The sequence below is a fragment of the Cimex lectularius genome, unplaced genomic scaffold, assembly GCF_000648675.2.
Source record: "Cimex lectularius strain Harlan isolate CLEC.00 unplaced genomic scaffold, Clec_2.1 scaffold19, whole genome shotgun sequence".
Lineage (NCBI taxonomy): Eukaryota > Metazoa > Arthropoda > Insecta > Hemiptera > Cimicidae > Cimex > Cimex lectularius.
In genome coordinates, this window is record NW_019392664.1 from 228,024 (window position 1) to 253,942 (window position 25,919).

The 25,919-nt window shown below is 36.4% G+C and overlaps 3 protein-coding genes across 9 annotated transcripts in view; all 3 read right to left on the reverse strand.

Annotated features, from left to right (window-relative positions):
• Positions 1-244: 244 nt before the first annotated feature.
• Positions 245-5,530, reverse strand: LOC106662083. Its single transcript, XM_014385893.1, has 6 exons — positions 5,183-5,530; positions 1,345-1,459; positions 1,113-1,271; positions 896-1,043; positions 493-593; positions 245-402 (listed from the first exon to the last, which is right to left on the reverse strand). Exons 1-5 carry the CDS (start codon positions 5,372-5,374, stop codon positions 578-580), a joined length of 630 nt encoding a protein of 209 aa, XP_014241379.1. The 5' UTR covers positions 5,375-5,530; the 3' UTR covers positions 245-402; positions 493-577.
• Positions 5,531-5,807: 277 nt separating this feature from the next.
• LOC106662193 lies at positions 5,808-6,952 on the reverse strand. Of its 3 annotated transcripts, none has more exons than XM_014386067.2 (4): positions 6,838-6,952; positions 6,396-6,594; positions 6,087-6,337; positions 5,808-6,025 (listed from the first exon to the last, which is right to left on the reverse strand). In XM_014386067.2, exons 1-4 carry the CDS (start codon positions 6,877-6,879, stop codon positions 5,834-5,836), a joined length of 684 nt encoding a protein of 227 aa, XP_014241553.1. In that variant the 5' UTR covers positions 6,880-6,952; the 3' UTR covers positions 5,808-5,833. The 3 variants fall into 3 exon arrangements, with proteins under 3 accessions (XP_014241553.1, XP_024080763.1, XP_014241554.1); XM_024224995.1 differs by lacking the exon at positions 6,838-6,952 and adding an exon at positions 6,700-6,829; XM_014386068.2 differs by lacking the exon at positions 6,838-6,952 and adding an exon at positions 6,696-6,829.
• Positions 6,953-6,960: 8 nt separating this feature from the next.
• Positions 6,961-25,919, reverse strand: part of LOC106662191 — a 269,680-nt gene continuing 250,721 nt past the window's right edge. For 3 of the 5 annotated variants that reach the window (XM_024224993.1, XM_014386063.2, XM_014386064.2), the window contains 16 exons: positions 22,804-22,899; positions 16,275-16,536; positions 15,231-16,209; positions 14,801-15,166; positions 14,183-14,726; positions 13,615-14,108; positions 13,428-13,539; positions 13,235-13,355; positions 12,686-12,905; positions 11,930-12,606; positions 11,509-11,868; positions 9,432-9,663; positions 9,253-9,363; positions 9,011-9,177; positions 8,745-8,941; positions 6,961-8,668 (listed from right to left, as the gene is read on the reverse strand). In XM_024224993.1, the coding sequence (XP_024080761.1) occupies positions 8,262-8,668; positions 8,745-8,941; positions 9,011-9,177; positions 9,253-9,363; positions 9,432-9,663; positions 11,509-11,868; positions 11,930-12,606; positions 12,686-12,905; positions 13,235-13,355; positions 13,428-13,539; positions 13,615-14,108; positions 14,183-14,726; positions 14,801-15,166; positions 15,231-16,209; positions 16,275-16,534 (5,247 nt within the window). In that variant the 5' untranslated portion in view covers positions 16,535-16,536; positions 22,804-22,899 and the 3' untranslated portion in view covers positions 6,961-8,261. The remainder of the gene's footprint in view (positions 8,669-8,744; positions 8,942-9,010; positions 9,178-9,252; positions 9,364-9,431; positions 9,664-11,508; positions 11,869-11,929; positions 12,607-12,685; positions 12,906-13,234; positions 13,356-13,427; positions 13,540-13,614; positions 14,109-14,182; positions 14,727-14,800; positions 15,167-15,230; positions 16,210-16,274; positions 16,537-22,803; positions 22,900-25,919) is intronic. The other 2 variants (XM_014386066.2, XM_014386065.2) reach the window with 2 other exon arrangements.

The following is a 25,919-nucleotide window of genomic DNA, read 5'->3' on the forward strand; positions in this document are numbered from 1 at the left end:
ATTTGGGCCTTTGTATCATAGGGGGAGGCTGATATGTCCTCTGTTGTTGTAGTTCCTCAGAACAATTGTCTTGTTATTATGTTAAAAACATGAAGAATGGCTTCTTATTTTTGAAATATTGTAGTTTTTTCTTTATTTTATTTTTATTTTCAAAGAGACACTTAGAGAGAAGCTAACTATGAACAACATATTTATGTAAATTGAAGGAAATTATTGGTAATTGGTATTTGGTTAATACCACAAATAACAAAACTCAATCTAATGTTTTATTTTTTGCTTGAATTAAATACGGTTCTTTGAACATTCAAGACTTCGAAGCGCTTGCATGTATAACTTCATCATCCTAATCTTGTTTTATTATTCCAATGACTCCAGATAGGTTTTTCTAAATGACAGATAGTTCTAAAAAAAAGAAAAAAATATTATTATAAATATATAAATAAACATGTTAATTTCACTTTTCATTTGGTTATTTTGTTTTCTAGGTCAAACCTTAGTATAGGTGAAAAGACAATCTGGCAATTCCACAGATATAAGACTAAGTTGGATTGGAGTCAGAAAAAAAAACCCACTGACATCATCCCAGGATTGATCTGAAATTCCACAAACAAAATGTCAATATTGTATAATTTAAGAAATGTGTGAAAATTGAAGGTCTACTTAAGATTAGAATATGAAGACAATGAAATTTTTTGTTTAAGCTGCTTTGGTGGATGTAAAAATTTTCCAATAGTAGATTTTTGTTTAATATTAGGTTTAATATTATATACTTTTAAACTGACAGGATTTACATATTCTAAATTTACAAATGAATTTAGAAATTCTATTTTTATATGATATTATTATACATTTATTTTTAAGAATCTAAATTCGATTAGTATTCAAAATGGCTTACTCAAAAGGTGGAAGTGTGTGTTGCCGTTTCATCTTGATACACACTTTTTTATTAAAAACCTTCTTTTTCAGAAATAACTTTGCCATCCTGTTGATATTGTCATTATATTCGCTAGAGGGTGGGTGGTTTTTCTCTGCCTTATTTAAGGCTGAAAAAAGGAAGCAATCGAGTTATGTTTCTTGCAGTCGGTAAAATCATCATTTGTGTTGATGGTTACCTGCGGGTGGACATGACCAAGGAAATGTAGGGCCAGATGTTATTTCGTTTGTGTACACTCGATGTATGTATGGCTTATATGGGTCACGTAATTGGAATTTCTCTTTAGGAATGTGCATTCCTGGAGACCTCATTAGAAATGGTATATGTTCTTTGATGCCTTTAAAATTAAATAAATAAATAAAAATTGACAGAGTTTTTTTTTAAATAGCTTATTTCACAAGAATTGTTACCATAATCAATTGAGTATGACGTCTTGTAATGATCAGCATGACGAGCGCAGTTAATGGTATTAACATTGTCTTCAGGATATCGTTTTGGTACTAAGAATGGGTACTTCAAATATAACTATAATAATAAGATAAAAGAATTGGTTTATTTTTGATAATATTGTGCTTAAAGTATATTATTTTCAAGAAATTTAAAGGGGCGTCGGTGGCTGCCAATAGTTTAGGTGTTGACATGGCCCTCATCACTGTAAGGTAAAGGTCCCGGGTTGGAATGCAGCGGCCCTGCATATATGTAATAATACAATTAATTAAGATTTTTAGTTAAGATAAAAAAGTCAATGGCATAAGCAGGATTTGAACCCACGATCTTCAGCTTGATACGCCGCTGCTCTACCCCTTGAGCTATCGTGACCTCGATCCACTCGGACACCAACTTCCCATCTCAACCACACCTTTTGTTTTTTAATTTTCCCTCCTTTTTGCCATTTTTCCAATTAAAAAAAAAAGGTGCAGTTGAGATGGGAAGTTGGTGCCCAAGTGGATCGAGGTCATGATAGCTCAAGTGGTAGAGGAGCGGCGTATCAAGCCGAAGATCGTGGGTTTGAATCCCGCTTGTGCCATTGACTTTTTTATCTCAACTAAAAACCTTAATTAATTGTATGATATTAATTGGTCAAGCGGACCATGAAATTAGTGAATTTATATATAATACCCTCATTAAAAAAAATCAACTTATGTCAACAATTGTGAAATTTTCAAAAGTTAAAATAATTTGTTAAATGTTTGCATTGGCTTGTACCAGTGTATATTTTTTGTGTGTGTGTAAAAACGACAGCAGATTGTTTTGTTTAAATAATGAATTTAATATCAATTTTATTTTTCGCTAAAATCATATTAACAGCATGAGTAAACCAATGAAATTATTTGTTATTCTATCTACTTTTGGCCAAAAGAAAGTTTTTATAAGGCAACAAATTTTTTTAAGCCAACAACCACTGAAATCTTAGAATCAATCATATTTAACAAAACAAATAGACATGTCCTCTCAATCTGTAGACTGTGATTCCATAATAATTAATAATATATTTAATAATATTAATCCATATATATTTAGCAGTCATAATTGACCATATTAATTACTCATTTGATCTAAAGTCTTCGTTGAGATGAAAAAGTTAGTGTCACAAGTGGGATTCGAACCCACAACCTTCGGCTCAATATGCTGCTGCTCATGATAGCTCAAGTGGTTAGAACAGCAGCATATTGAGCCAAAGGTTGTGGGTTCGAATCCCCCTCATGGCACTAACTTTTTCACCTCAACCAAGATCTTATATAAAATGAATAATTAATGTTTAATAATAATAAAATGTAAAACATTTAATTTTTAATTATAAAAAATAAATAATTAATATTTAATAATAATTAATAATCCAAAATAATTATAAAGAAAATTCAACATGTAGTTTCGTCGTTTCAGGTAATTTCGGTCTACTTATCCTCACTGGATGTTTCAGCCGTTTACAGTTGCAGATCCAGCACTGCAGGTTGAAGCATATCTGACAGACCAATCTACTGAGGATAGTCAGACCAAGGACAATTGTAATGATGGAATACAAAAAATACGGAATTTGGCCTGTCAGGTACTTTCCAGTTTTAAGCCATCACCCTGCGGTTCCTACGAAGAAATTTTGGAAAATTGAACATGTTTTTAACATTCAAGGAAAACATATTTTATAAATCTGTACGTAGTTGAGTAGTTGATTGTTTAAAGAGAATGGGGGGGAAAGGGCCAGGGCGACAGTGGGAATCGAACCCACGACCGCAGAGTTTACAAGTTGAGAATCTATCATGCTAACCACCCTGGCTACCATGGTCCTAAGTTCATTTTTGAACTGCAATTGTTTCAATTCTACTTTAAATTGCCGTACTAATCCATAATACTATCTATGAAATGTTAATTGTAAAAATTCCTAATTTATTCCAATTGTATCAATCAATTAGTTGAATATTTTTTTAGTCGATCGTGAGATTTATTCCCATTATCTGTGGGGTGATAAACATGTAATTTGGTCGTTACCAATCCCGTAAATATAACACTGTAACATGCACCCTACCTTTCATGACCTTACCTTTATAAAAGAAACTCCATACAATCACACAGACACAATAACGATGGGAGAATGCAGAAATTCATCTTAGATCAACCCAGTGAGGATAGTCAAACGAAAAATGATAGATAACGATCAAATTTCAAAGTATATCGAGTTTGGTCTGTCAGATACTTAGATAGGTGAATTTGAACGCAGACCAACCACTGAAAAGGGCAAAATGTTGAAACGTCTGTCAGATGGTGAGAATAGACAGACCAGAATGATCAAAAATGATTAAATTACATGTCCTTCAGCTCTTAGATCACAAGAGGAAATTTCACAATCTTTTCTCCTGTTAAAGTTTTTTTTGTATAGTTCTTAAAATATTTAATTTTGCAAAAACTCAAATAACAGCAGTTAAGGTCTGAAAAAAATTCGCTGGTAAAACTTTATGTGTTTTCAACCATCCTGCACTGATTGTACATCAGTGCGGTGAGATCAAATGATGCAATAGCAACAAACCTAAGGAAATAAGTAAAAAAAAAAGAACAAACAAAAGTACAAATATGTATGACGAGTACAATAAGAACATACTTCTAACATGGAGAAAATACTGGGAACTTCTACCAAATAACAGCTTTAAGGAAAATCATACTTAATAAAAGCAGAGAAAAATCTTTTTATTTAAATAACTAAATTCCTTTAGATTAAACCACTGAGGAAAGTGAAGAAACAAACTGATGAGATATTATTTCATCTCTGAATGTTCTAAAGATCAATATGAGTAAAAGTTTGTGATTTGTCTTTACCAATTCTTTTGGGTTGCCTAACCTCAATGTGCAGGTATGTCAGAAGCCTTTCAGCTTTTTGCAGTTGCAGGTCCAGCATTAAACATGGCAAAAACCTGTCTGACAGACCAAACCAGCGAGGATTGGCAGACCAGAATGGTCAGAAATTACCAAATTATGGGAAATCTTACAAAATTCAATGTAATTTGGTTTTTAGTGATCTTTTGGTCTGCCTATCCTCACTGTGTTGGCATGTCAAAGTCTTTCAGCTTTTTGCAATTGCAGGTCCAGCACTGAACATGGCAAAAGGCTGACATGTATGTGACAGATCAAACCAGCGAGGATTGGCAGACCAGAATGGTCAGAAATTACCAAATTATGGGGTTTCATCACCCAGCACATCCCATGAAGAAATCTTACAAAATTCAATGTAATTTGGTTTTTAGTGATCTTTTTGGTCTGCCTATTCGCACTGCATTGGTATGCCATGAGGCTTTTTGCAGTTGCAGATCCTGCACTGAACTTGGCAAAAGGCTGACATATATCTGACTGATCAAACCAGAGAGGATTAGGAGACCAAAATGATCAGTATCGACCAAATTATGGGTTCATCACCCAGCATATCTGCGAAGAAATCTTACAAAATTCAATGTAATTTGGCCTTTACCGATCTTTTTGGTCTGACTATCCTCACTGTGTTGGCATGTCAAATGCTTTTCAGTTTTTTATAGTTGCAGATCCAACACTGAAAATGGCAAAAGCCTGTCTGACAGACCAAACCAGCGAGGATTGGCTGACAAGAATTATTTGTATTGACCAAATTACATATTCCCCACTCTGCAGACTACTCAAATCTCACAATGAGCAAAAATAATTATAGAAACGTCTGGACCTATAAACTGCTTTTCATATTTCACAAGTTTTCATATAAGTATAGCTCGTTAATATGACAATTTCACTTACCGCTTGTGCAAACCTATTCGGAATGATTGGTTTGATTTCTGGTAATGAGACGACGACTGGATGAGGCAAGGTTTGAACATTGTCATTACAAGGAATGAGCAGCATATCTTTTCCTTTCGCTGTCTTTGGGGTGCATTCTACGCCCTTCCTATATGATGCGCAATCTTTTGGTATACACAATGCACCGACCATTCTTAATCAAGACGAGGCCAGCAGTGGACAAAAAATAATATTAGTACTAAAGAAATCTAAATTGAATCTAATCATTTAATCAACTAGTCATTCAAAATAAAAAAAGTGGATTCAATTTCATAATATATCTATACAAAATCATTAAAACATGTGTATGTTTTCAAAACTTTTTCTAAAATAGACCAGACGTCAATATGAAAGATATAGATTTGTACTGTTTGGATCTATTGAGGAAAAATTCTGAAATGACTTGGAAGATGACAAATTAGCCTTTTTTTAATTTTTAATAAAGGATAGTAAGAAAATTAAACATTATTCAATACCTTAAAGCAAGAGTCTTTAAATAACAGCTTTTTATTTTCGTGAAATGATATCAGTGCCAAATAACACCTTTTTTTTGGAAGTCAAATAGAATTATTTAAGGTAAAAACAATATTTTTAAAACAGCATTTATTTGTATCAAGTCACAAAATCCATCTCGCATACTTGTGTCTTCGAGTTTCTCTTATTGCTAGATTTTTTGTGCAATTCTTGAGTAAGTATATTGTTCCGGTGTACAAGTTTTTTCACCATGCAATCGGATTCTTTCAGTTTAAGGGTTAAGATGGCACATTTTTCTTCATAGTTTTGATTTTCACTTTTTGTTTCCATCTTTTAAAATTACAATTTTTTTTTTAATATAACATTATAACATAAACAAGACAAAAACTACCTGGTGTTGAACAAACTGAGAAAGAACCTGATTATCCCGTTTTAATTTTGATACTTTCGATTGTTCATGCTGGAGTTCGGTGTTAAGCCTGATATTTTCCTTGGATAGCTTTTTGATCTCGCAGGTTGATTTGTTCAAAAGGAGATCTTTCTTCTTCAAAACTCTCACAAGATCACTGCTATGTCCAGAATTGTCGTCGAAAGTAACGTTCTTCACACTTTTAACACTAGCAACAGTGACATTTGCTATTTCTGTTGAAATATAAACTGTCAAATTTAGATAAGGTCTAATTAAGCAATTAAGAATTACGTTTTAGTTTGGAAATTTTGTATTTCTCCTTGTCAAGGTCCAAAGAGAGTTTGTGTTTATCGATCAACAGTTGAATCTCGTTTTGAAACATTTTTTGTTCAAGATTCGTAGAAATTTTAACACTATTTTCAAGTTTTTGAATTGTTCTTGACATACTGTTAATAGTCATTTGCATGCCTGCCTGCTTCAAAATTCCTTTCTGAAAATAGAAATTAAACTTCTGTATTAAAATATTCTGATAAATGAACACATCTTTTACGATAAAATATGGTAAAAATTTGGCTTAATTATTCAAATCACTTGCGATATTTGCGGTATGTAGCATTCAGCGTAATGTCGGTTTTATTTATTTCAAAATACAAAAAGAAAATAGAAAAAATATAAAATAATATGACAATAAAATTATTAGCAGTTTTGTTAGTTTTAAACACAAACACCTTACCTTTTCTCTGTCAGTCATGCTAAAGAAAACAAATGATATCATTCATATGATTATTTTAATATTTGGAGAGAAATTGGTTTTAGGATGGATGAAATAAACAGACTCGTTCATTTTTTCAATGTATTTTTCTTAACCAATTACATCACATTAGAAATTTATTTTTACAAAATGAAAAGAAATTTTTTTTTAAATTCCTGTTTGTTCTTAAATAGCTCTTTCCCGAATATTTTTTTTTCTCTCAATACCAATATACGCATTATAAATTCATTTTCTATATTTATAAATAATATAAATTGCACATTTATTATAATTTTTCCCAACAACTATACACAAATGGCTTTATATGTACAGCATTGAAAAAATTCCATCACAGTTACTTTTGCTGGAAATATTATCTAGTCGTATAAACTACATAAGAAATACATCCATTTCATTTACTTGTTTTAATTTTTTTTTTTAAATTTTAATGTTACGAAAGGTAATAATAAAATGAAGCAAAATATAATACAATTTATTTAAAATCGACGTCAAAGGAATCAACGTAAAAATATGCCAAAATAATTTCAACAACTACCTTAGAAATTATTTAAATGTAAAAAAGAAAACAACAAAGAACATATTTAATTTTTCCTTAATATAACATACAAATTGAAGTAGAAACTTCATAATGTTATTACTAAAGTACGAAGGAAAATAGTAAACTGTCTTGTCCTTAGAAGCTACTATTTAGCTAAGGTTCATTGAACATTGCACTAATGAGGTATTCTAATAAAAATAAAATTGCAGCTAGGTTTTTCTTTTTTAATAATAATTCTTAATTAATCCCATATGCAACACTTACACTATATACAAAAAATATAGATATATATAACATTGAGGGGAAGCACAACTTTTATTTGGATCAAGGAGGGATTTCGTGGAGACTAAAATATTATTTGAGTGTTCACACATAGAAAGCACCACTAGGTTTTTTTTTTAGTTTTCTTTTTTTATGAATAAAGATTTATATTTATATATATTTTTTTTTTGTAAAAATTATTTACAACAAAAACTAGAGGACTCTTTAGGCCTCACTACTAGGCTAAAAACCACCAAAGGCTAGTTGTTTTTCTAGTAATAAAATTGCTATTTCAATTTATTAAAAAAAAATTCCAGTTTGATTCCAGCTTTATATATGTAATATTTCGTTGCCCAATCATTTCTAAATAGGTATTTCTACATAAAATGTAACATAATATTTAACAAATAAATAAAGAACAGAAAAAAATTAACAAGAGCAATAAATAAATAAATAATTGATTTAAAAAGTAACTGTGGGTTAAATTTTTTAAAATAACACTGTACTGGACCAAACATGAAATTTAGCCTTGCTTACGTTTAAGCCTACTAGTCTTGGTTTCAGTAAATAAATCCAAGTATCATGGTCACCTTGGTACAACTGATATCTCAACACCGAGAAGGAACTTAACCGTATCAGTATATTTAACAAGTGTGACCCTGGGCAATTTAGGGCCGGGCCCAGTCACTGAAGCTTTAATGGTGCGGCAATGTGCTTTGGCGAAAAATTCGGACAGTTTCAAATCCCGCAGGACCTGCCCGGACGATTGGCCAAGCTGTTTCAAAAGGGCCTCTTTTGTTTTCACTTTAAGGAGAGGAGCGAGCTCATGGAAAAGGACCCAAGACTCAGATCGGGACTCGTTGGCCAGCCTGTACAGATTTGGGAGAAGCACTTCGGATTCTTCTACTTCAAAGCCGTCGATTCCATCTCGTGAAGAGTCTGCATCTAGTTGTACTTTCTCACTCACCTGACTTCCGCTCGGTGAGCAATCTTCTAACAAAACAAGAGAAAAAATAGTCAAATTATTTCCAATTTCATAGATTTTAGCAAATAATAGTTCTTGACTTACCTGATTTAATTTGTACTGATGGCGGTGGAGTATTACAATTCGCTATGTGTAGTTCCATCAGCTGTCTCGCTTCTTCATCAGTAGCGAGAGATAAAGCAGTATTGCCCGAGTATGTTGCCAATAGAGGGTCAGCACCATGGTCTAACAGTAGTTTAACTACTTTTGTACAATTATTTTCAGCAGCTTCATGGAGGGGTCTATAAAAAAAATTATAATTTTTTAAAAAAGAAAAATTTAAAACAATAAGAAGAAAAAAAATTACCAACCTTACTCCTCCCAAAGCACTGTCGCTAACATCAGCCCCATAAGTAAGCAGTAAATTGACAATCTGAAGGTGACCTCTTGAACAGGCTTCATGAAGTGGTGTGTACCCTGCGTTGTCACGAGGAGCTGGGTTGTGATTAAGTTTATCGAGGCAGTAACGGACTGTTTCCTATACAGAAAAATTAATCAAACAATTATTGGTTTTTAACATTGGGATTTGTGGAGTCTATAAATTAAAACATACCACGTTGCCAAGTCTGGAAGCTCTGTGCAGAAGAGTTTCGCCGAGTCCTTTATTGAGAACCCAGCCTTTAATTTCTGATTGAATTTCTTGTTCTGTCATTGGTGGGTTTTTCTAAAATAAAATGATAACATTAAAAAAATAAATAAATAAATCACAGTGTTTATTTTTTAACAACTGACCTTCTTCCGCTCACGAGGAGGATGTTCCCCTTCTTTCTTAGGTACAGTGGCTTTTTTCTTTTTTCTGATGTAATCAAAACCCGAGCTTTTCAATTTCCTCCTAAACATTTTGACTTTGTGTTTTATCTTTTTGCCATCGGCGGATTTTGCACCAGGTACTGCCTTAAATTGTTCAGACTTGTGCTTTGGCAGCATCTTTTTCCTTTTGTCAGGATGAGCTTTCCTTCTTATTCTTATTAACAAAAAAAAAAAAACAAAAAAAAATTAATGCAGGATTGGAAAATTTGTTTTATTTTTGCAGGTGCTTGTCATGTAAACAAAGCTAAATCCTCAAATTTAATTTATGGTTTATAATAAATAAATTGAGCTGTTATATTTTATACAAAACAGTTTAGATTATACTGACTTTTATAATAATGAGGATCTGCGAAAATGACCTAACTCAATTTTTGTACAAATCAATTAATTAAGGTTTTTAGTTGAGATGAAAAAAAGTCAATGGCACGAGCGGGATTCGAACCCACGATCTTCGGCTAGATACACCGCTGCTCTACCACTTGAGTTATCGTGACCTCGATCCACTTGGACATCAATTTCCTATCTCAACCCCACCTTATGAGTTTTCCCTCCTTTTTGCCATTTTTCAAATGTCGTGTAATCGGATTGGATTCTCAACGACAAATGAAATGGCCACGGAGAGCTTTTAGTGTAAGTGTACTTCATTTTAATTCATTAAATTCACTAATTTTGTGGTCTGCTTGACCAATTAATACATTACAATTAATTAAGGTTTTTAGTTGAGATGGAAAAAAGTCAATGGCATGAAGTTCATGTCCGAGTGGATCGAGGTCACGATAGCTCAAGTGGTAGAGCAGCGGCGTATCTAGCTGAAGATCGTGGGTTCGAATCCCGCTCGTGCCATTGACTTTTTTTCATCTCAACTAAAAACCTTAATTAATTGTAATGTATTAATTGGTCAAGCAGACCACGAAATGTACAAATTTAAACTCGGGTGAAGTGCAGCCCAAACCATGTATAACAACAATACAGTTTAGGGAGGGAAGCATGAGCGAGTGCATGGTGCAGTAATGGTTTCAGAGGTTTTGATGAAGACAGGGAAGGTCGCAGTAGGCCTTCTGTTATGGACGACGACCAGCTCAAATGTTCACTGAAGAAAATTCAATAAAAACAACAGGGGAAATTGCGGAAGAGCTTAGTGTTGACCGCTCAACCGTTGTTCCCCATCTGGTGCATATTGGTAAAGTAAAAAAGCTCGAAAAGTGGGTACCACACGAACTGAACAAAGCCCAAAGAAATCGACGCTTTGAAATTTGCACATCTCTTCTCTTGCACCACCAAAATGACCCATTTCTCAATCAAATCATCACGTGCGATGAGAAATGGATTCCGTGTGATAACAGGAGGCGAATAGGTCAGTGGACAAGGATTATGCACCAAAACACTTTCCGAAACCAAATTGGCACCCAAAAAAGATTATGGTAACTGCCTGGTAGTGTACTGCTGAGGTTGTTCACTATAATTTCCTGAATGATGTTGAAATATCACAGCAGAGAAATATGGTCAAAAAATTAACAAAATGCGTGGGACGCAATGCAACGTCATTGTCCAGCATTGGTAAACCGTAAGGGGCCGGTTCTTCTTCCCGATAACACCAGAACACACATGTCGCAATGGCAAACCTGCGGAAACTTAAGGACTTAGAATATGAACCTTTACCGCACCCTCCATCTTCACCCGACCTGTCATTTACAGACTTCCACTTTTTAGGCATGTTTATAACTTCTGGAGGGATAAATTTTTTAAAGAATGCAGTGATGCCAAAAACGCCCTCCAAGACATTATTGTGAGTCCAAAAAAGTTTTTTATGAAAGAGAAATAAAAGTACTTATTAAACACTGGCAAAGATTGTGATGAAAAATATTTCAAATAAATTTTCTTTATCTTATAAAAATAAATAAATAGTTTTAATTGCCTTTATTTAGCCTTTAATAACCTGAATTATTTTTACACCAACACAATAGTAGTTATATATAAATTTGTTATGATTGTTATTTACCTTTGCCTTCGCCTGAGGTCTTCTCTTGTAACACCTGGAGGTGGAGCAGAAGCGGGTCTCTCGGCGCCAAACACCTCCTTTACAGTGAGACTCCGTCTGTACTCTTTGCTCTCCGTTCTAGTCCTAGATTCAAGAACAATAGGAGGAATGTCGACTTCAGCCCGATATTCTCCAGTTTTGAGAAATTCTGCTCTGTATTCAGCCAAAGTTTCTTTCCTGAAGCCAAGATAAGCTCCAGCAACGCCGGCCGGATTGTTCTCCAGGCCTGGTGTAGGAAGGAGTTCAGTTTCGACTTTTTCTTTAACATCGTTCACCTTGTTCACGAGTTTCTTTAGAGGCCTCGCTCTTCGAGCACAATACCTGAAATGAATAAAGATGTTATTTTAATTGAATTGTTTTTTTAATTGAATCAATTTTTTACCTCTGCATAAGGCGATCGAGAAAAGACTTCTCTTCTCCAAGGGTTTTCGCAATAGCTTTTTTATCATCTTTAATATCTTTTTCATTTGAAGGTTCGACTTTTTGAGTCGATTTATTTGGAAAAGTATCTAAAGAGTCAGTATTCGGTGAATCTGGGAACATCTCGAGGTCTGGTAGACTGAGAGATCCCTTGGGCCAGCCAGGCGGTCTCGTAATAGATATAAGACAAGAAGGTATCCTTAAGGATTTCTTAAATCTATAAAGTTCTTCCTCCCAACCGGGAGCGAAATCGGAGCCATCGCCAAACACCGGCTTCTTGGTCTTCTTCTTAGCCATTGTATTTACCTTCTTTGGTGAACCTTTAATCTTCTTGGTAACCGGTTTAGAGTGCTCAGATATATGTTGGCCCTCACATTCAGGACCAGCTTGACCGTTTGTCTCGTCTTCTCTCGCTTCTTTTTTTACCCTGTTCTCATTTATTTCATTTTCCTGTTTTAAAGGTTCTACTTCAGAAAGAGATTGTTCTGTACCAGGCTCTTTCTTAATATCACAGACAAATGGGATATTATCCCTAAGTTTCTTTTTGTGCCTTCTTCTAAACGCTTTACCCATGTTTAGTTGAAGCACTAGTTCGTCACATCGTGACAGCCAAATTTTGTATTCTTCCTCCTCGTCGACCTGAAGATTTATTTATTTATTAATCATTTTTGTACAATAATTATAAACGATTAGGATTTAAATAGAGTAAATAAGCTACCTGATCTCCTTCTTTCTTCCTCCTCATTTCATTAAGAGTTTGCCTTTCTAAAACAGGCATATCACTTTCAGAATCTGAGTCCCGAAAATCAAAAACTGAAGCCTCCGAACTACTCCTGAGCCCGCTCTCCCTGGATGGGATATGAAATCCTGGAGGGTGTATAACTGAGGCATTTTCTAACGCTTGAATACCACTCTGGTCTTCCTCAGTTTTAAATACTCTACACATACACATTAAGAAATATTTTTAAAAATCCAATAATAAAATCACAATAAAATAATAATTCAATAACAAAAACCAGTACATTCAATTAATTAAGGTTTTTAAGTTGAGATAAAAAGTCAGTGTCACGAGCGGGATTCGAACACACGACCTTCGGCTTGTCACGATAGCTCAAGTGGTAGAGTAGCGGCGTATCAAGCCGAAGGTCGTGTGTTCGAATCCCACTCGTGACACTTGACTTTTTATCTCAACTTAAAAACCTTAATTAATTGAATGTTATTAACTGGTCAAGTGGACCACAAAAAATAGTGAATGAAAAACCAGTACCTTTTTCTAGGAAGATTGGCGATAAGTGCTTGTTCCTTGGATAATTTTTGAGAATTAAAGGTCCACTGAGACTTGGCAGTATTACTTAACAGATCTGCCATACTACTACTTCTGACTAGATCTAAAATAAATTTCAAAAATTAATACCAATATAATTTGATTAGTGAATACTGATTGTTGATATAATCAGTACCCTTTTGAGTAGGGGATTGGAAACCTGGAATGCTCCTGTGAGGTGATGTTCGGCCAGAAGAACTCGAACCTGGTGTGATAGGTCTATCAGTACCGTTTGGGCCAGTTACTTGCTAAAAATTCAAAATAAAAATATTAACAATCGAATATAAATTTTCCCAATAAAGTTCAATTCATTGATATCGAACCTGTTTGAGTTCTGCTTTTGTCCTTATCCTTGCAGCAAGGAATGCGGCTAAACCATCATATTCTCCTTTGATATTGGTACCTAGATGATGTCCACTTTGTTGTAAAGCTTCTTCATCTTCTCCCGTTATGTCAACGACATCTTGGTTTGTCGGGATTTTCTGAGATTGGCCGTACAAAGATTTACTACTAGATGCTGCATTGTAACCAGGAGGCATGGAAGGAAAGTGATGAATGTATGGAGAAGTCTGAGGAGAAGTCGATGACCTATCAGTAGTAATAGCGCAAAAAGGTGGCAGATTGTGTCTTCCTTGATAACCAGGATGTAGTACGCTGTTACTCCTATTTTCTCCGTATTTTGCTTTCTGTTGTTGCATTTGCTGCTGATGTTGAAATTGCTGGTGATGGAGCTGTTGTTGCTGCAGCTGCAGGTTCCTGGCCTCTTTGGTTTCAAGAGAATTTCTTAATATGCTTAACACTCTTTTATCTGCAGCACCTGGAAAAGAGAAAAAATACATAAAAACAATGAATGATGAGTTTTTAAAATATGCTTAAAATGTTGAGACCAACCTCCGCCGTTAGAATGCTTCTGATCGGGATAGTATGCACCTTGATTTTGTGGTCCCATAAAGGTTCCTTTTTTGGCATCGCCGTTGACTGCTTTGGAGGACAAATAGGAACTGAAACGTTTTTCAATTTGTTGATCTATGCTTTCCCTCCAAGTATCAACTCTTGCTTGCTTTGCCACTGGCACAGAGCTCTGCTGAGAACCCGAGGAACTGCTTGGAACTTTTATATCTTCGTGTGGAGGCCTTTTTAAATAATTGTGGGGTTGAAATTGCCTCGAGGAATTAGGTGGTTGATCTGGCGGTGTAGGCTGGTAAGAATGCCTTGACTGCTGAGGTGGTTGTTGGACTGGATTCTGCGGTGCCATAGGATAATAATGTTTAGCGAAACTGCCCATTGATGGAAGAGCCTGATAATAGCGCATATCTTGCTGGTGCTGTTCCTTTCTTCTCTTTGGATCAGCTAATTGTTGAGAGGGATGCTGGGGCTGTTGAGGCTGCTGGGAGGGGTGTTGATTATGATGTAACTGTGCTAATGAATGTTGTTTCTAAAAAAAAAAAATAATTATGACAAAAATTTAAGTATGCTAATATAGAAATTGATAGTATATTAAGAAATTACCTGGGGAGGATAAGAGTTGTGGTAATCTACTTTAGTTTGGGCAGGGGGTAACTGTTGATGGTACTGCGCTTGAGAAGTCTGATGTTGATTTTGATGAGGGTGCTGTTGCTGAGAATGGTTATAACCTGGTGTTGGCGGGTAGGAAGAAAGGGATTTACTCCTCATGTACTCTTGCTGCTGTGAATGGTAATAATAATTCATTTGTTCAGAATCAGATGCTGTAGAGTCTGCACTCTGTCGAACAGTTTTTACTGATAAATCAAGTGGAGACTCTCTTTTGAGAACTGTTCCAGTTTGCAGCCTTGGCTGATGTTGAGTTTGTGCAGTGGGCGGTATCGGTGTTGATGAATGACCAGGATAAAAGCCCTACACAGAAATTGTTATAATTAAAATCTATGCATTTGCATTTGGTATATTTATGTTATTTTACCTGAGGTGTAGAAAGATCCCTTGAAGGTTCCTGTTGTTCAGTCTGATTCAGCTGTGGATTCGGAGTACTAGATTGTGGATGGGATTGGTGGTGGTTGTTATAATTATTATAACCTATATAATTAACAGGTGTACTATTTGCACTTCTGGCAACACCTGGTGAAGCATTTCCATTCAATTGGTGCTGAGGATGTTTCATTTGTTGATGCTGCAAATTGGGTGTTGGGGTCCTTTGTTGAGGCAAGCTTTGAACATTAGTGGGTGGCTGAAGTTGATGTTGGGAAGGTGGCCTTGGTATCTCTTGATGTTGAGAACCTCGTGGAGGGTGAGCAGTTAGTTGTGGCAGTTGTTGTTGTTGCTGCTGCTGCTGCTGCTGTCGCTGCTGTTCTTGCAACTGCTGATGTTGCCTCTGTTGTTCTTGATTGTGCCTCTGCAATTCTAGATGAAGCCTCTGTTGCTCCTCATGTTGTTGTCGAAGCTGTTGCTCTTGATTGTGCCTTTGTAGTTCTTGATGATGACGCTGTTGTTCCTCTTGCTGTCGCTGCTGCTCTTGTTGGTGTTTCTGTTGATCTTGATGCTGCCTCTGTTGATCCTGAATTTGCCTCTGCTCATGATGACGGGAGTGTTCTTGTTGACGTTGCTGCTCCTGCATATGTCTTTGTTGTTCATGTTGCTGTTGAGAAATGAGTGTTTGCTGTTGCTGGTGAGGATGCGGAGGATTCTGCTGCTGATGGTGTTGACCCGGATGCATTAACATCTGTTGTGCAGGTTGATGTGGGTGGTGGTGAATAGCCTGCTGCTGCTGCTGCTGCTGCTGTGTTTGCGAAGGTGTCCTTAAGAGATGATATTGACCAGGGTAGTCCATCAGAGAAGGCTGATGTTGTCGTTGAGGTGGAGGACTTGTATTAGGCATAGCAGGACCCGGAACACTGTTCGAATTTCGATAATTCAACGAAGAAAACGGAGCCAAGCTCGGTACCCTAGTAATAATGTGTAAATAATGTACCAGTTAAATATATAAGATATCAGGTTTTTAACAAAATACCTAAGTGGTTCTTGGTGTTGGTAACCTTGGTGCTTCGTCGAAGAAGACTGCTGCTGCGAGGGTTGGTAGGAATGATGAGCACCTTGCTGTTGGTAGTAGGCTGCAGCTGCGGCCGACGACGCAGGCGGCCCCGCGCCGCCCGCGATACCGACCAGCGAATTGTACTGCCCCCCTGTATTTCCGGTACCCACTGCCGCCGGCGGGACCCCTTGGAAGTACTGCCTGGTGCTTTCAAGCACATTGTTAAATGAAACATCCATACCTGAAAAGCAATCCGGAACCATTATTAAGATTGAAAGCCGGTTTTAATCAAAACATGGCAATCGGTTTAAGTGAAACCCAGGAGACATTTTCAGACGGCCTCACGCCCGATTCCCAAGAGTCCTTCTTGTAATCAACCCTACGGGCTCTCAGGGAGATTAAATAATCGACTATACTAATAACGCAGTATGCTGTATTATAAACGAAAATCCATTGAGAAGGCAACAGATGAGAATGGACGACGTTAAACAGATGGATATTGAATAAAACAACCCTTGAAGATAAATGAAAATGTAACGAGGTTTTCAGAAAACTGGGGCGAACAGGGTGAAAAAACACACCTGATGATAATGATTGTCATTTATTTCAGTTGCAAGGCAAAGGCAGAATCGAATTTTGTGCAGCCTTGCAAACAAACTTCTTTTTGCACAAACTGTGCCGTTTCTGGAGGTAATAACAACCTGGAAACACATCCAATAGTAAAAACCCTTAAGGGTGAAAACTCTTAAGGGGAACAGATTATTCCTCGTCAAGAAACCCTTTATTGGAATATCGCGCATTCTCACAAAAATATTTCCTCCGTTTTAAGAGGGATGCCGATGTCAATGGCGCATGAGAAGGCAGAACTTTTTTGATTAGCTTAAACCCTTTGGCAAACAGATTGGTAATCCGATCGGGCGTAAGACCCCTCCTATTAAAGAAGGGCGGAGGCGAATTGCAAGACATCAACACCTCACTTAAGTCCCAGCGGGGTTCGCATTTCGTTCTTGTCTTTTCTTCGTCGGCAGATTCGTGCCGATTAATTAACAATATTGAACCAAACGTGCTAAAACTATACATTCTTGTGATTTATTGCCTGGGAAAATTATTTCAGTGTTGGAACACAACAAAATATGAACCGCAAAGTTAGTAGTGGCATAATTTATACTGAAATTTTTCAGACCGACAACCAAGCTGTAATTGAAACTATTTGTTTTAGTTCATCTTAAGTTGTAACAAAACAAATTACAAAAAAATCAATTACAGATGTTTTCCCTGAACATAGTAGAATGGAATGATGAACCAGCGAGATTAAGCGGATACGCGTTGATCGATCGCTCTGCAAGATAAATAATGAAAATAAAAATTTCGCACTTCTATTACAAAGTTATAAAAGGTACAAAAAATTTAATCGAGATTTGTTCTTGGAATTTGATTTTGTGTTTCGTTAAACAATCAATTACATTACATACCAAGTAGATGTGCCCACTTATTTATTAAAACAGAATACCAAGGAAATGTTTGCCAATGATTTATATAATGATTATAAAATCGGAGTGTTTGTTTCCTTTATTTTCGACATTGCAATTATTAAATAAAATTAATTAAATAGTAATTTAATTACATACTATTTTACGTACACAGATGCAACCATTTATACCTTTATTTGGTGATCGTGAGGTGCGGTCTGGTGTGACGTAGGTTTTAGAAAAACATTTTATCAGGCCAACGTTTCGATCTTTATTGAGATCATCTTCAGGGCTTTTTTCAAGGCTCAAAGTGTTTCCGTGTAGATGTGTCATTCTTGTGTGTCGTGTTGAGAGTGCTAGTGAGATATTCACAAGAATCTACACGGAAAACAAACAATTTGAGCCTTGAAGATGATCTCAATAAAGAACGAAACGTTGGCATGATAAAGAAAATGTTTTTCTAAAACCAACGTCACACACACCAGACCGCACCTCACGATTTGCAAATAATCATTGTCTAACGGTCACTAAACACAACACATTTATACTTTTATTGCATGCATTCAGAGAAGACGAGTTATTAACGATTTTATTACAAAATTTGAGCGATTTTACTGTTTTTAAAGCAAGAAGAAGGAAACTTGCAGGCAATAAAATGTTCCAAGAAATCATAAGTTATAATTTTTAAAACACTGGAATGCTGTAAAAAAAAAAAAAAAAACTGCAGAACTATCCCTCTTGAATCAGGTAGATCAAAAAAGCAAACTTCTGAAAAATTCTCCATCGATTTTCTTTTCTTAGATAACGTTTAGTTAACACAGAAAGTGGTTCTGTTCTGACAGGTTTTCCAAAGCAAATTCTCTATTCCTGTTTCAAGGTAGTAAAAGTTTGCTAAAAAGGATCATACCAGTTTGTATGAATTTCAAATTCACTTTTAGCTGACTCATGGTTAAGTGAGAGAGCTCCATTGACCTCAACTGAAAAGGATACAAAGCTTTACCATTCGAAAAACCCAGCTTTGCTTAATCTACAATGTGAAAACACAACGTACACATTTATTTCTATCAGCATCGCACCAAGTGTAAAGCCTTGCTTCGAACTACCCAAGGCTCACATCACAGAGCCGAAGCTGCCTGATTAAAGTTTTTCGTCTTACAAGCCTCATCATCATCAGACTATCAGTATACATTACGACCACGAACATCACCCCTTCAGACTCACTTTCCACACCGAGGCTCATATTTTACTAGACCAAAGGCTCAAAGACTGGGCGTTTCATGCGACTCACTCGGAGCAGCTAGAACATGCGACTTGTCAGTTTTAACATGGATATGTTTGTGGGCCGGATACACAAAATTTTCTGGGCCATTCCTTATTACCAGGGAGTCTGCCATGGTGAGATAAGGTGAGGAATGGTTAAGGTAGATAAGGCAAGGGTTAGAGTTAAGGTTAGGCTAGGGGGAGGTTAGATTAGATAGGGTTAGGTAAAGTCCGGGTATGGGTTGAGATTAGGTTAGGTCAGGTTAGATTAGGTGTGGTAGAATTCTAATTCGTTAAGCTAGGCTAGAGAGAGTTGGATAAGGTTAGGTAGAGTGACGGTAGTAAGGGACGGGTTAGGTTAGGTTAAGTAGGGTTAAAGTTAAGGATTAAGGGGTGGTTAGGGTTAAATTAGGTATGGATTAAGGTGATTAAAGTAAGTTTAAGTAAAGTCAGGGTTAGGGCCGGATTACGGGTTAGAATTAGAATAGGGTTAGAATTCGGGGCGGGTTTCACATCACAATGTAATGTTTTTCCGCGAGGCGGAGAAAATATGCTGGTGTGGAATATGAGAAAAATGTTTTACAGTTTTTCTTTCTCTAGCCAACTTAATTCGAATTTCAAAAATCCGGGAGAAAACATTTCCGTACAAGTGCATGTTTTTTCTTTCAATGATCAAAGGCAAGCAAAATCTTTATGTTTGAGATTTTTTCATTGGGTCTGAGGAGTAACGAATCTCTAATTTGGTCGTTTCCGATCATTTTTGGTCTGCCTATACTGACCACTGAAAATGGCTAAATGCCGAAACGCGTCTGAAATACAAAACCAGCGAGGCCAGAAGGACCAAAAATGATCGAAAAAGACTAAATTACAAATAGTATTTACACGTTTCTCTGAATAGAGAAAACGTTAAACTTAAAACGGTAAGTTGTATAGGGAAATTTCCGAGTAGTTTGATATGATAAATAAACATATGTTTTAAGCACTCTGAGTACGTCGTGGTGTCAAATTTAGCATGCACAGTCGGTAGTCAATGTTCAAATAAAGCCCAGCTTCGGCTTTTTAAACTTGTCTAACTTTTATCAAATGACTCGGTTTGTTAATTACAATATCGAGGAAATGAGAGTAAACGGGTATTCAGGCTAACTAGGCCTCGCCACCTCAGTTCACATCAAAGAAAAAAAAATCTGAAAGTGCTTTCAGTGAAGATTACTCAGTTCTATTCAATTAGTACTTTCCCCAATCGGCCTCTCTGAGAGGGGTTTCTCTCTTTTCGGAGGGTGCGAGCTGTACCGGGGTGAGTCATAATAGGAGAGGGTGATAAAATTAAACGATAATAAAAAAAAGCCGTTCAAGGGGTTTCATTTTTAATTAGACATCGTTTCATTGTCAAAACCCGTTTTGGAAAGTTGGCCCACTAAAGCGGAAAAGGTTTCGCGTTCCTTTTCAACTGTATTTTAAACATTTTCGATAAATATTAAATGGGTTAATAAAAATCTAAGGTCGTGTTTGTAAGATTAATTATAACTATTATACATTTTTTACAAGCCTAAGACTTATTATGACTTTCAGCCTTACAAATTAGTAAATAATATATCTTCTCATGGTCTAAAAAAAGGAGTTTTCTCTTAGAAAACGAGAGTTGCCTAGTTTGCTATCAAGAAGTATAATTATAACAATTTATTTTTTATCGGGTAAAATTCATAATGAATTGATTAATCGGCTTTTTCGTGTAAATATTGATTGAAACGTGATATTAATGTTTGAATGGCTTTATGGTTTTACATACTAACTAGAATGAAAAAAGTCGGAAGGTGAGGACAGGATCAGAAATTCCGTGGGCGACGGTGGGAATCGAACCCATGACCGCAGGGTCCACGAGCCGAAAGTCATGGTGCGAAAAACAGACACCACGACTACTCAGAGTGCTTTGGACATATGTTTATTTATCTTATCAAACTACTCGGAAATTGTCCTAAAAAATTGATATTTAACAACTTAACGTTTTCGCTATTCAGAGACGTATGTGCATAAATACAATTTGTAATTTGGTCGTTGCCGATCATTTTTGGTCTTGTCCTCGCTGGTTTTGTATTTCAGACGCGTTTTGGCATTTCGCCACGATCAGTGGTGAGTATAGGCAGACCAAAAATGATCGGAAACGACCAAATTAGAGGTTCTTCACCCCGCAGACCAAATGAAAAAATCTAAAACTCGATTTTTTCTTGGCTTTGATATCATGAAAGAAAATAACATGGAAATTTTCTTCTTCTGGATTTCTGGAATTCGAATTAACTTGGCTAGAGAAAGAAAAACTGACAAATAGTTTTGTATCGTGGACATGAAACCCGACCTAACCCTAATCTTACCTTTAATCCTATATAGCCTAACCTAATCCGTCCTTAACCCTGACCTACCTAAACTAACCCTCAATCGTAACTCTGCATAACCTACCCTAACCCTAACTTAAACCGTCCCTAAATTTAATCCTACCAAACAACTCTAATCTTAACTTTAACCCTACTTAACCAAACCCGCCCATTACCCTCACCTTACCTAACCTTATCTAATATGGACTTGTAAGAGTAAAACGTAAAGCATTACTTGATGTACATGTCTACTTATAGTTTATCGTGATTAGACGATCTTAAGGTTGTACGGTATACTTAGCCTAAGCAGTGTGTTTGAGGGTTTTTAATGGTGCAGTTGACACTCCTAAGGTACTCTGATATTAAAATGGCTACGATATTTACTTCAAAAATGGCATAAAACTAGTGTGCGGAAATGCGAAACAGACCGTAAAGGTTTTATCCAAAAAGAAATAGCGAATCCGGGAGGACGGCGCCAAGCCATTGAGATTCTTAGTCATTCTTATGTTCATTTTTATTATTTATTAATTATTATTAAATTCATTGGATTTCGTGGTCCGATTGACCAAATAACATCTTTCAATTAATTAATCTTTATGTAAGGTATTGGTTGAGATAAAAAAGTTTAAAGCTGACTTCCCATCTCAACCAATCACCAAGTTAGTGTCCAAGTCGAAGTCACGTTAGATCAAGTGGTAGAGCAGCGGCGTATTTAGCCGAAGGTCGCGGGTTCGAATCTCGCTCGTGACACGAACTTTTTTATCTCAACCAATACCTTACATAAAGATTAATTAATTATTATATTCAAAGGTAGAATTGAAATTTACATGAACTAGTTGATACCTTTAATTTGTCCATTTGTCTTTAAGTCATTTTTTTTTGCTATGCTATATCATCAAAAAGTTCATCTAAAGTCATATACGAAATGTAATAAAATGGTCAAATTTATTTAAGCGCAGAGGATGAAATATGCCGGCAGGAAAACTTTGGCTTTAAACGTCAGGCGTTTAAGCCGTTCTTTTTTTATCTCTCGCATCTTAATATTAAACGATTTTGAACAACGTAAATTTTATTTGCGTTTACCTGAGTCTCGAAGAAAGAAAAATTTCATCAGCGAGCAGCGAGATTTGCCGCCCCTGGTGATCTGGGATAAATATGTATGGATTAAAAGCTTTCGGATTTTCAAGTTCAACCACTCGTAAACTTCAACGTAAATGCAGTTGCCTACCCGCCTATTCAAATGGGAAAAGTTGGACCACTGCCTAACTTTTTTTATCGCATTAAAATTTAAAATTTATTTCAAAGAGGGAAAAAACTGGCTTAATTCTTATGATTGATTAAACTGAAAAATGTACATGATAACTTGTTACTACTCAAAATTGATTAATAAAACAAATAAAAAATTGGATTTACCTTTCAATTGCCAGGGGGGATCAGGGAAGTGTTTCGGAAGACAGGGGAAGGGGTAGCGTCATTGTGAACCTTGCGGACGGCCGCCTCTCCATCAATCTGCAACAAATAAAGATACATTTTTTATAAATTCTTTCCAATACGTTTCCTTCAGAACCTTAAGCAGCAGCAAAGGCACTAGAAGTCTGATGACACTTTTTTTCATAGTGAAAGAAAGGCCAGCGACAACAGTAGGAATTGAACCCACGACCTCGGGGTCTACGAGCCGAGAGTCTATCACGCCGACCAGTCGACTACCGCGGTCCAAAATTCTTATTTATATATTATAAACTCTACACAGGATTCATTCCGCTTAGAAAACAGCTGTGAAAAACGGATCAGCGATATCTGTTGAGTCTTTGAGAAGACGAGGAATATACGCGGAAGACCCCAACTGGAGTCCTATGAAAAAGACACAAAACAGTTTAAATTCCGATTCAGGACAATCAAATAAGGATGACCTTAGGAGCAACAACTACCCATTAATAAAACCCAAATATACTCTGCTTAGGCTGTGTACCGTACATCCTTAAAATCTGCTCCAAACGGCTTATAACCAGGAAAACCTGGCGGAAGACTCGACGAAAAGGCACAGTAAACGTTTTGATATCCTTACCGTTCATTTTGGTTTAACATCCTCACTGAGTTGGCCTGTCAAGATGAGGTACACGCTGAAGATGGCGAAATGCGGATACGCGTGACACACCCAGCGAGGGTGTGATAGATGATCGGTAAGGATTACAGGTTCAACACCCCGCATAAAAAAAAGACATGTCACTAACTTGATGATAGCCAGATTTTAAAAACCAACTGCTGAATTGCCTTTCTTGCACTCTTTCTTGTCTTATCCACATCAGAATCGTTGACAGAAAACCAAAAAACACCAACACACACCAAACGGCCTCAAGCCAGAGACCTTGATTAACCACGGAGTTTGATTGCGAAAGGAAACCAACATTCCTTGTAGGCATTTTTCAGTCATCTCGAGAAATCGCAGTTGGAATTGAAAATATCCCGAAGATCACCTTGGCGATTTCCTCAATAACATATCCATCGATATAATAGTGAATGTTAGCAATACTGGAACCATGATCTAGCATGGAGTAGAAGATAGTGCTTGTAATAATAAGGCCTCAAATATAGTCAAAACTGAAGAAGTCCAGTGTCACCACCTTTCTATAGCTTTAAATCATCACCAAGCTGACTTAGTTTTGATAATCATTGTGACATCCTTAAAAAAACATCAAAAATAACAATTAATTAAGGTTTTTAGTTGAGATAAAAAAGTAAATAGCACGAGCGGGATTTGAACCCACGATCTTCGTCTAGATACGCCGCTGCTCTACCACTTGAGCTATCGTGACCTCGATCCACTCGGACACCAACTTCCCATCTCAACCCCACCTTTTGAATTTTCCCTCCTTTTTGCCATTTTTCATCCATTTTTATCTCAACTAAAAACCTTAATTAATTGTAATATATTAATTGGTCAAGCGGACCACGAAAGTAGTGAATTAATGATTTAAAAATGAAGTACACTTCACTAAAGCTCTCCGTCGCCATTTCAATTGTCGTCGAGAATCCAAACCGATTACACGACATTTGAAAAATAGCAAAAATTAGGGAAAATTCGAAAGGTTGTAGGTTGAGATGGGAAGTTGGTGTACGAGTGGATCGAGGTCACGATAGCTCAAGTGGGAGAGCAGCGGCGTATCAAGCCGACGATCGTGGGTTCGAATCCCGCTCGTGCCATTGACTTTTTTATCTCGTCTAAAAATCTTAATTAATTGTAATATATTAATTGGTCAAGAGGACCACGAAATTAGTGAAATCAAAAATAACATTGGTCTGGGTCCCTGAGGAACACACAAATCAATAACGACATTAGAGAGAACACCCTTATAAGAAACAGCAAATGATCTATTAGACAAAAATGACTCAAACCAGTCCTGCAAGGGATGCCCAATGCCAATGTATAAACGGTTAGTTAAAGAAAAAAGCAATAAATAATGAGTTAAATTTAACACATTAGGTCTACTGCAGGAGAAGAAAAACTACACGTAAAACCTAAGCATTTGACGACCACATGTTGGCTAAAGAAGAAAGTTACAAACTTTCATTAGTAATATGATCATTTCTGACCTCTTTGTCAAACGATCGAACCAAACACCTTCTTCATTCTTCAAATTCCAATTCCAGAGCGACCGTAGTAGATTGCGACGTTTATGGTATTATGTCAGCAATTTCACTGGACCGGTTTAGTTTCTACTCGACGTCAAGGGGAAGTCCTTATGTCAAAAGTATATTAATTAATCCATTATCGACACGGTAACAATTTCAAAGTCATAGATCATATGTAAATAATTTATTGATCCTGATCGTTTCGTCTGATGTTGCGCGAAAGTGTATTACGGACTGGAGCTCATTTGCATACTACTGACCTTCATACTCAGCAAACACGTGGGAGACGAGGAGGAGCCCCAAGGCCGTTTGTTACACTCCGGAGCTCGTCTAACTTTTAATCTCTACATGATTTCATGATTTCCGTATGGCAAAAGGTCGGTGTAGATTTCGTTTCGGAGAAAGCGTGAATTACGTTAATCCCGTGAATCCTCGTGTTTGCTCCGACTCCCTACCTTCAAAGTTTCGCGCTTCTTCTGCTACTCGCTTTAATTCAATTCTGAACGGCTTAATTCCCAAACAGTTGTTCTATGGATTAAAATTTACGCGTAGGCGTGTTTAAAGTTACTCTTGTCCATTGTTCCATCAAAGCTGCCAAGAAAAAAGTTGTGTTTTTCTTCACACTTTCGATACGAAAATGTATCAACTACTTCACTACTTTCGTGGTCCGCTTGACCAATACATGACAATTAATTATGGTTTTTAGTTGAGATGAAAAAAAGTTAATGGCACGAGAGGGATTCGAACCCAAGACCTTCGGCTAGATACGCCGAAGGTCGTGGGTTCGAATCCCTCTCGTGCCATTAACTTTTTTCATCTTAACTAAAAACCTTAATTAATTGTATCAACTACCTTCAATTATATTTCAATGTTCTATTCATCATGAAGAAGAATACTGA

What these genes read in the sequence shown, in the direction of transcription:
- LOC106662193 (XM_014386067.2), bottom strand. Translation starts at nt 6,879, where the DNA reads ATGATATCATTTGTTTTCTTTAGCATGACTGACAGAGAAAAG. An exon ending in GCATGACTGACAGAGAAAAG is followed by an intron (nt 6,595 to 6,837) that starts GTAAGGTGTTTG and finishes TTCTATTTTCAG; the next exon opens with AAAGGAATTTTGAAGCAGGC. An exon ending in CAAAATTTCCAAACTAAAAC is followed by an intron (nt 6,338 to 6,395) that starts GTAATTCTTAAT and finishes ATATTTCAACAG; the next exon opens with AAATAGCAAATGTCACTGTT.
- LOC106662083 (XM_014385893.1), bottom strand. Translation starts at nt 5,374, where the DNA reads ATGGTCGGTGCATTGTGTATACCAAAAGATTGCGCATCATATAGGAAG. An exon ending in CGAATAGGTTTGCACAAGCG is followed by an intron (nt 1,460 to 5,182) that starts GTAAGTGAAATT and finishes TTATTATTATAG; the next exon opens with TTATATTTGAAGTACCCATT. An exon ending in GTCATACTCAATTGATTATG is followed by an intron (nt 1,272 to 1,344) that starts GTAACAATTCTT and finishes TTAATTTTAAAG; the next exon opens with GCATCAAAGAACATATACCA.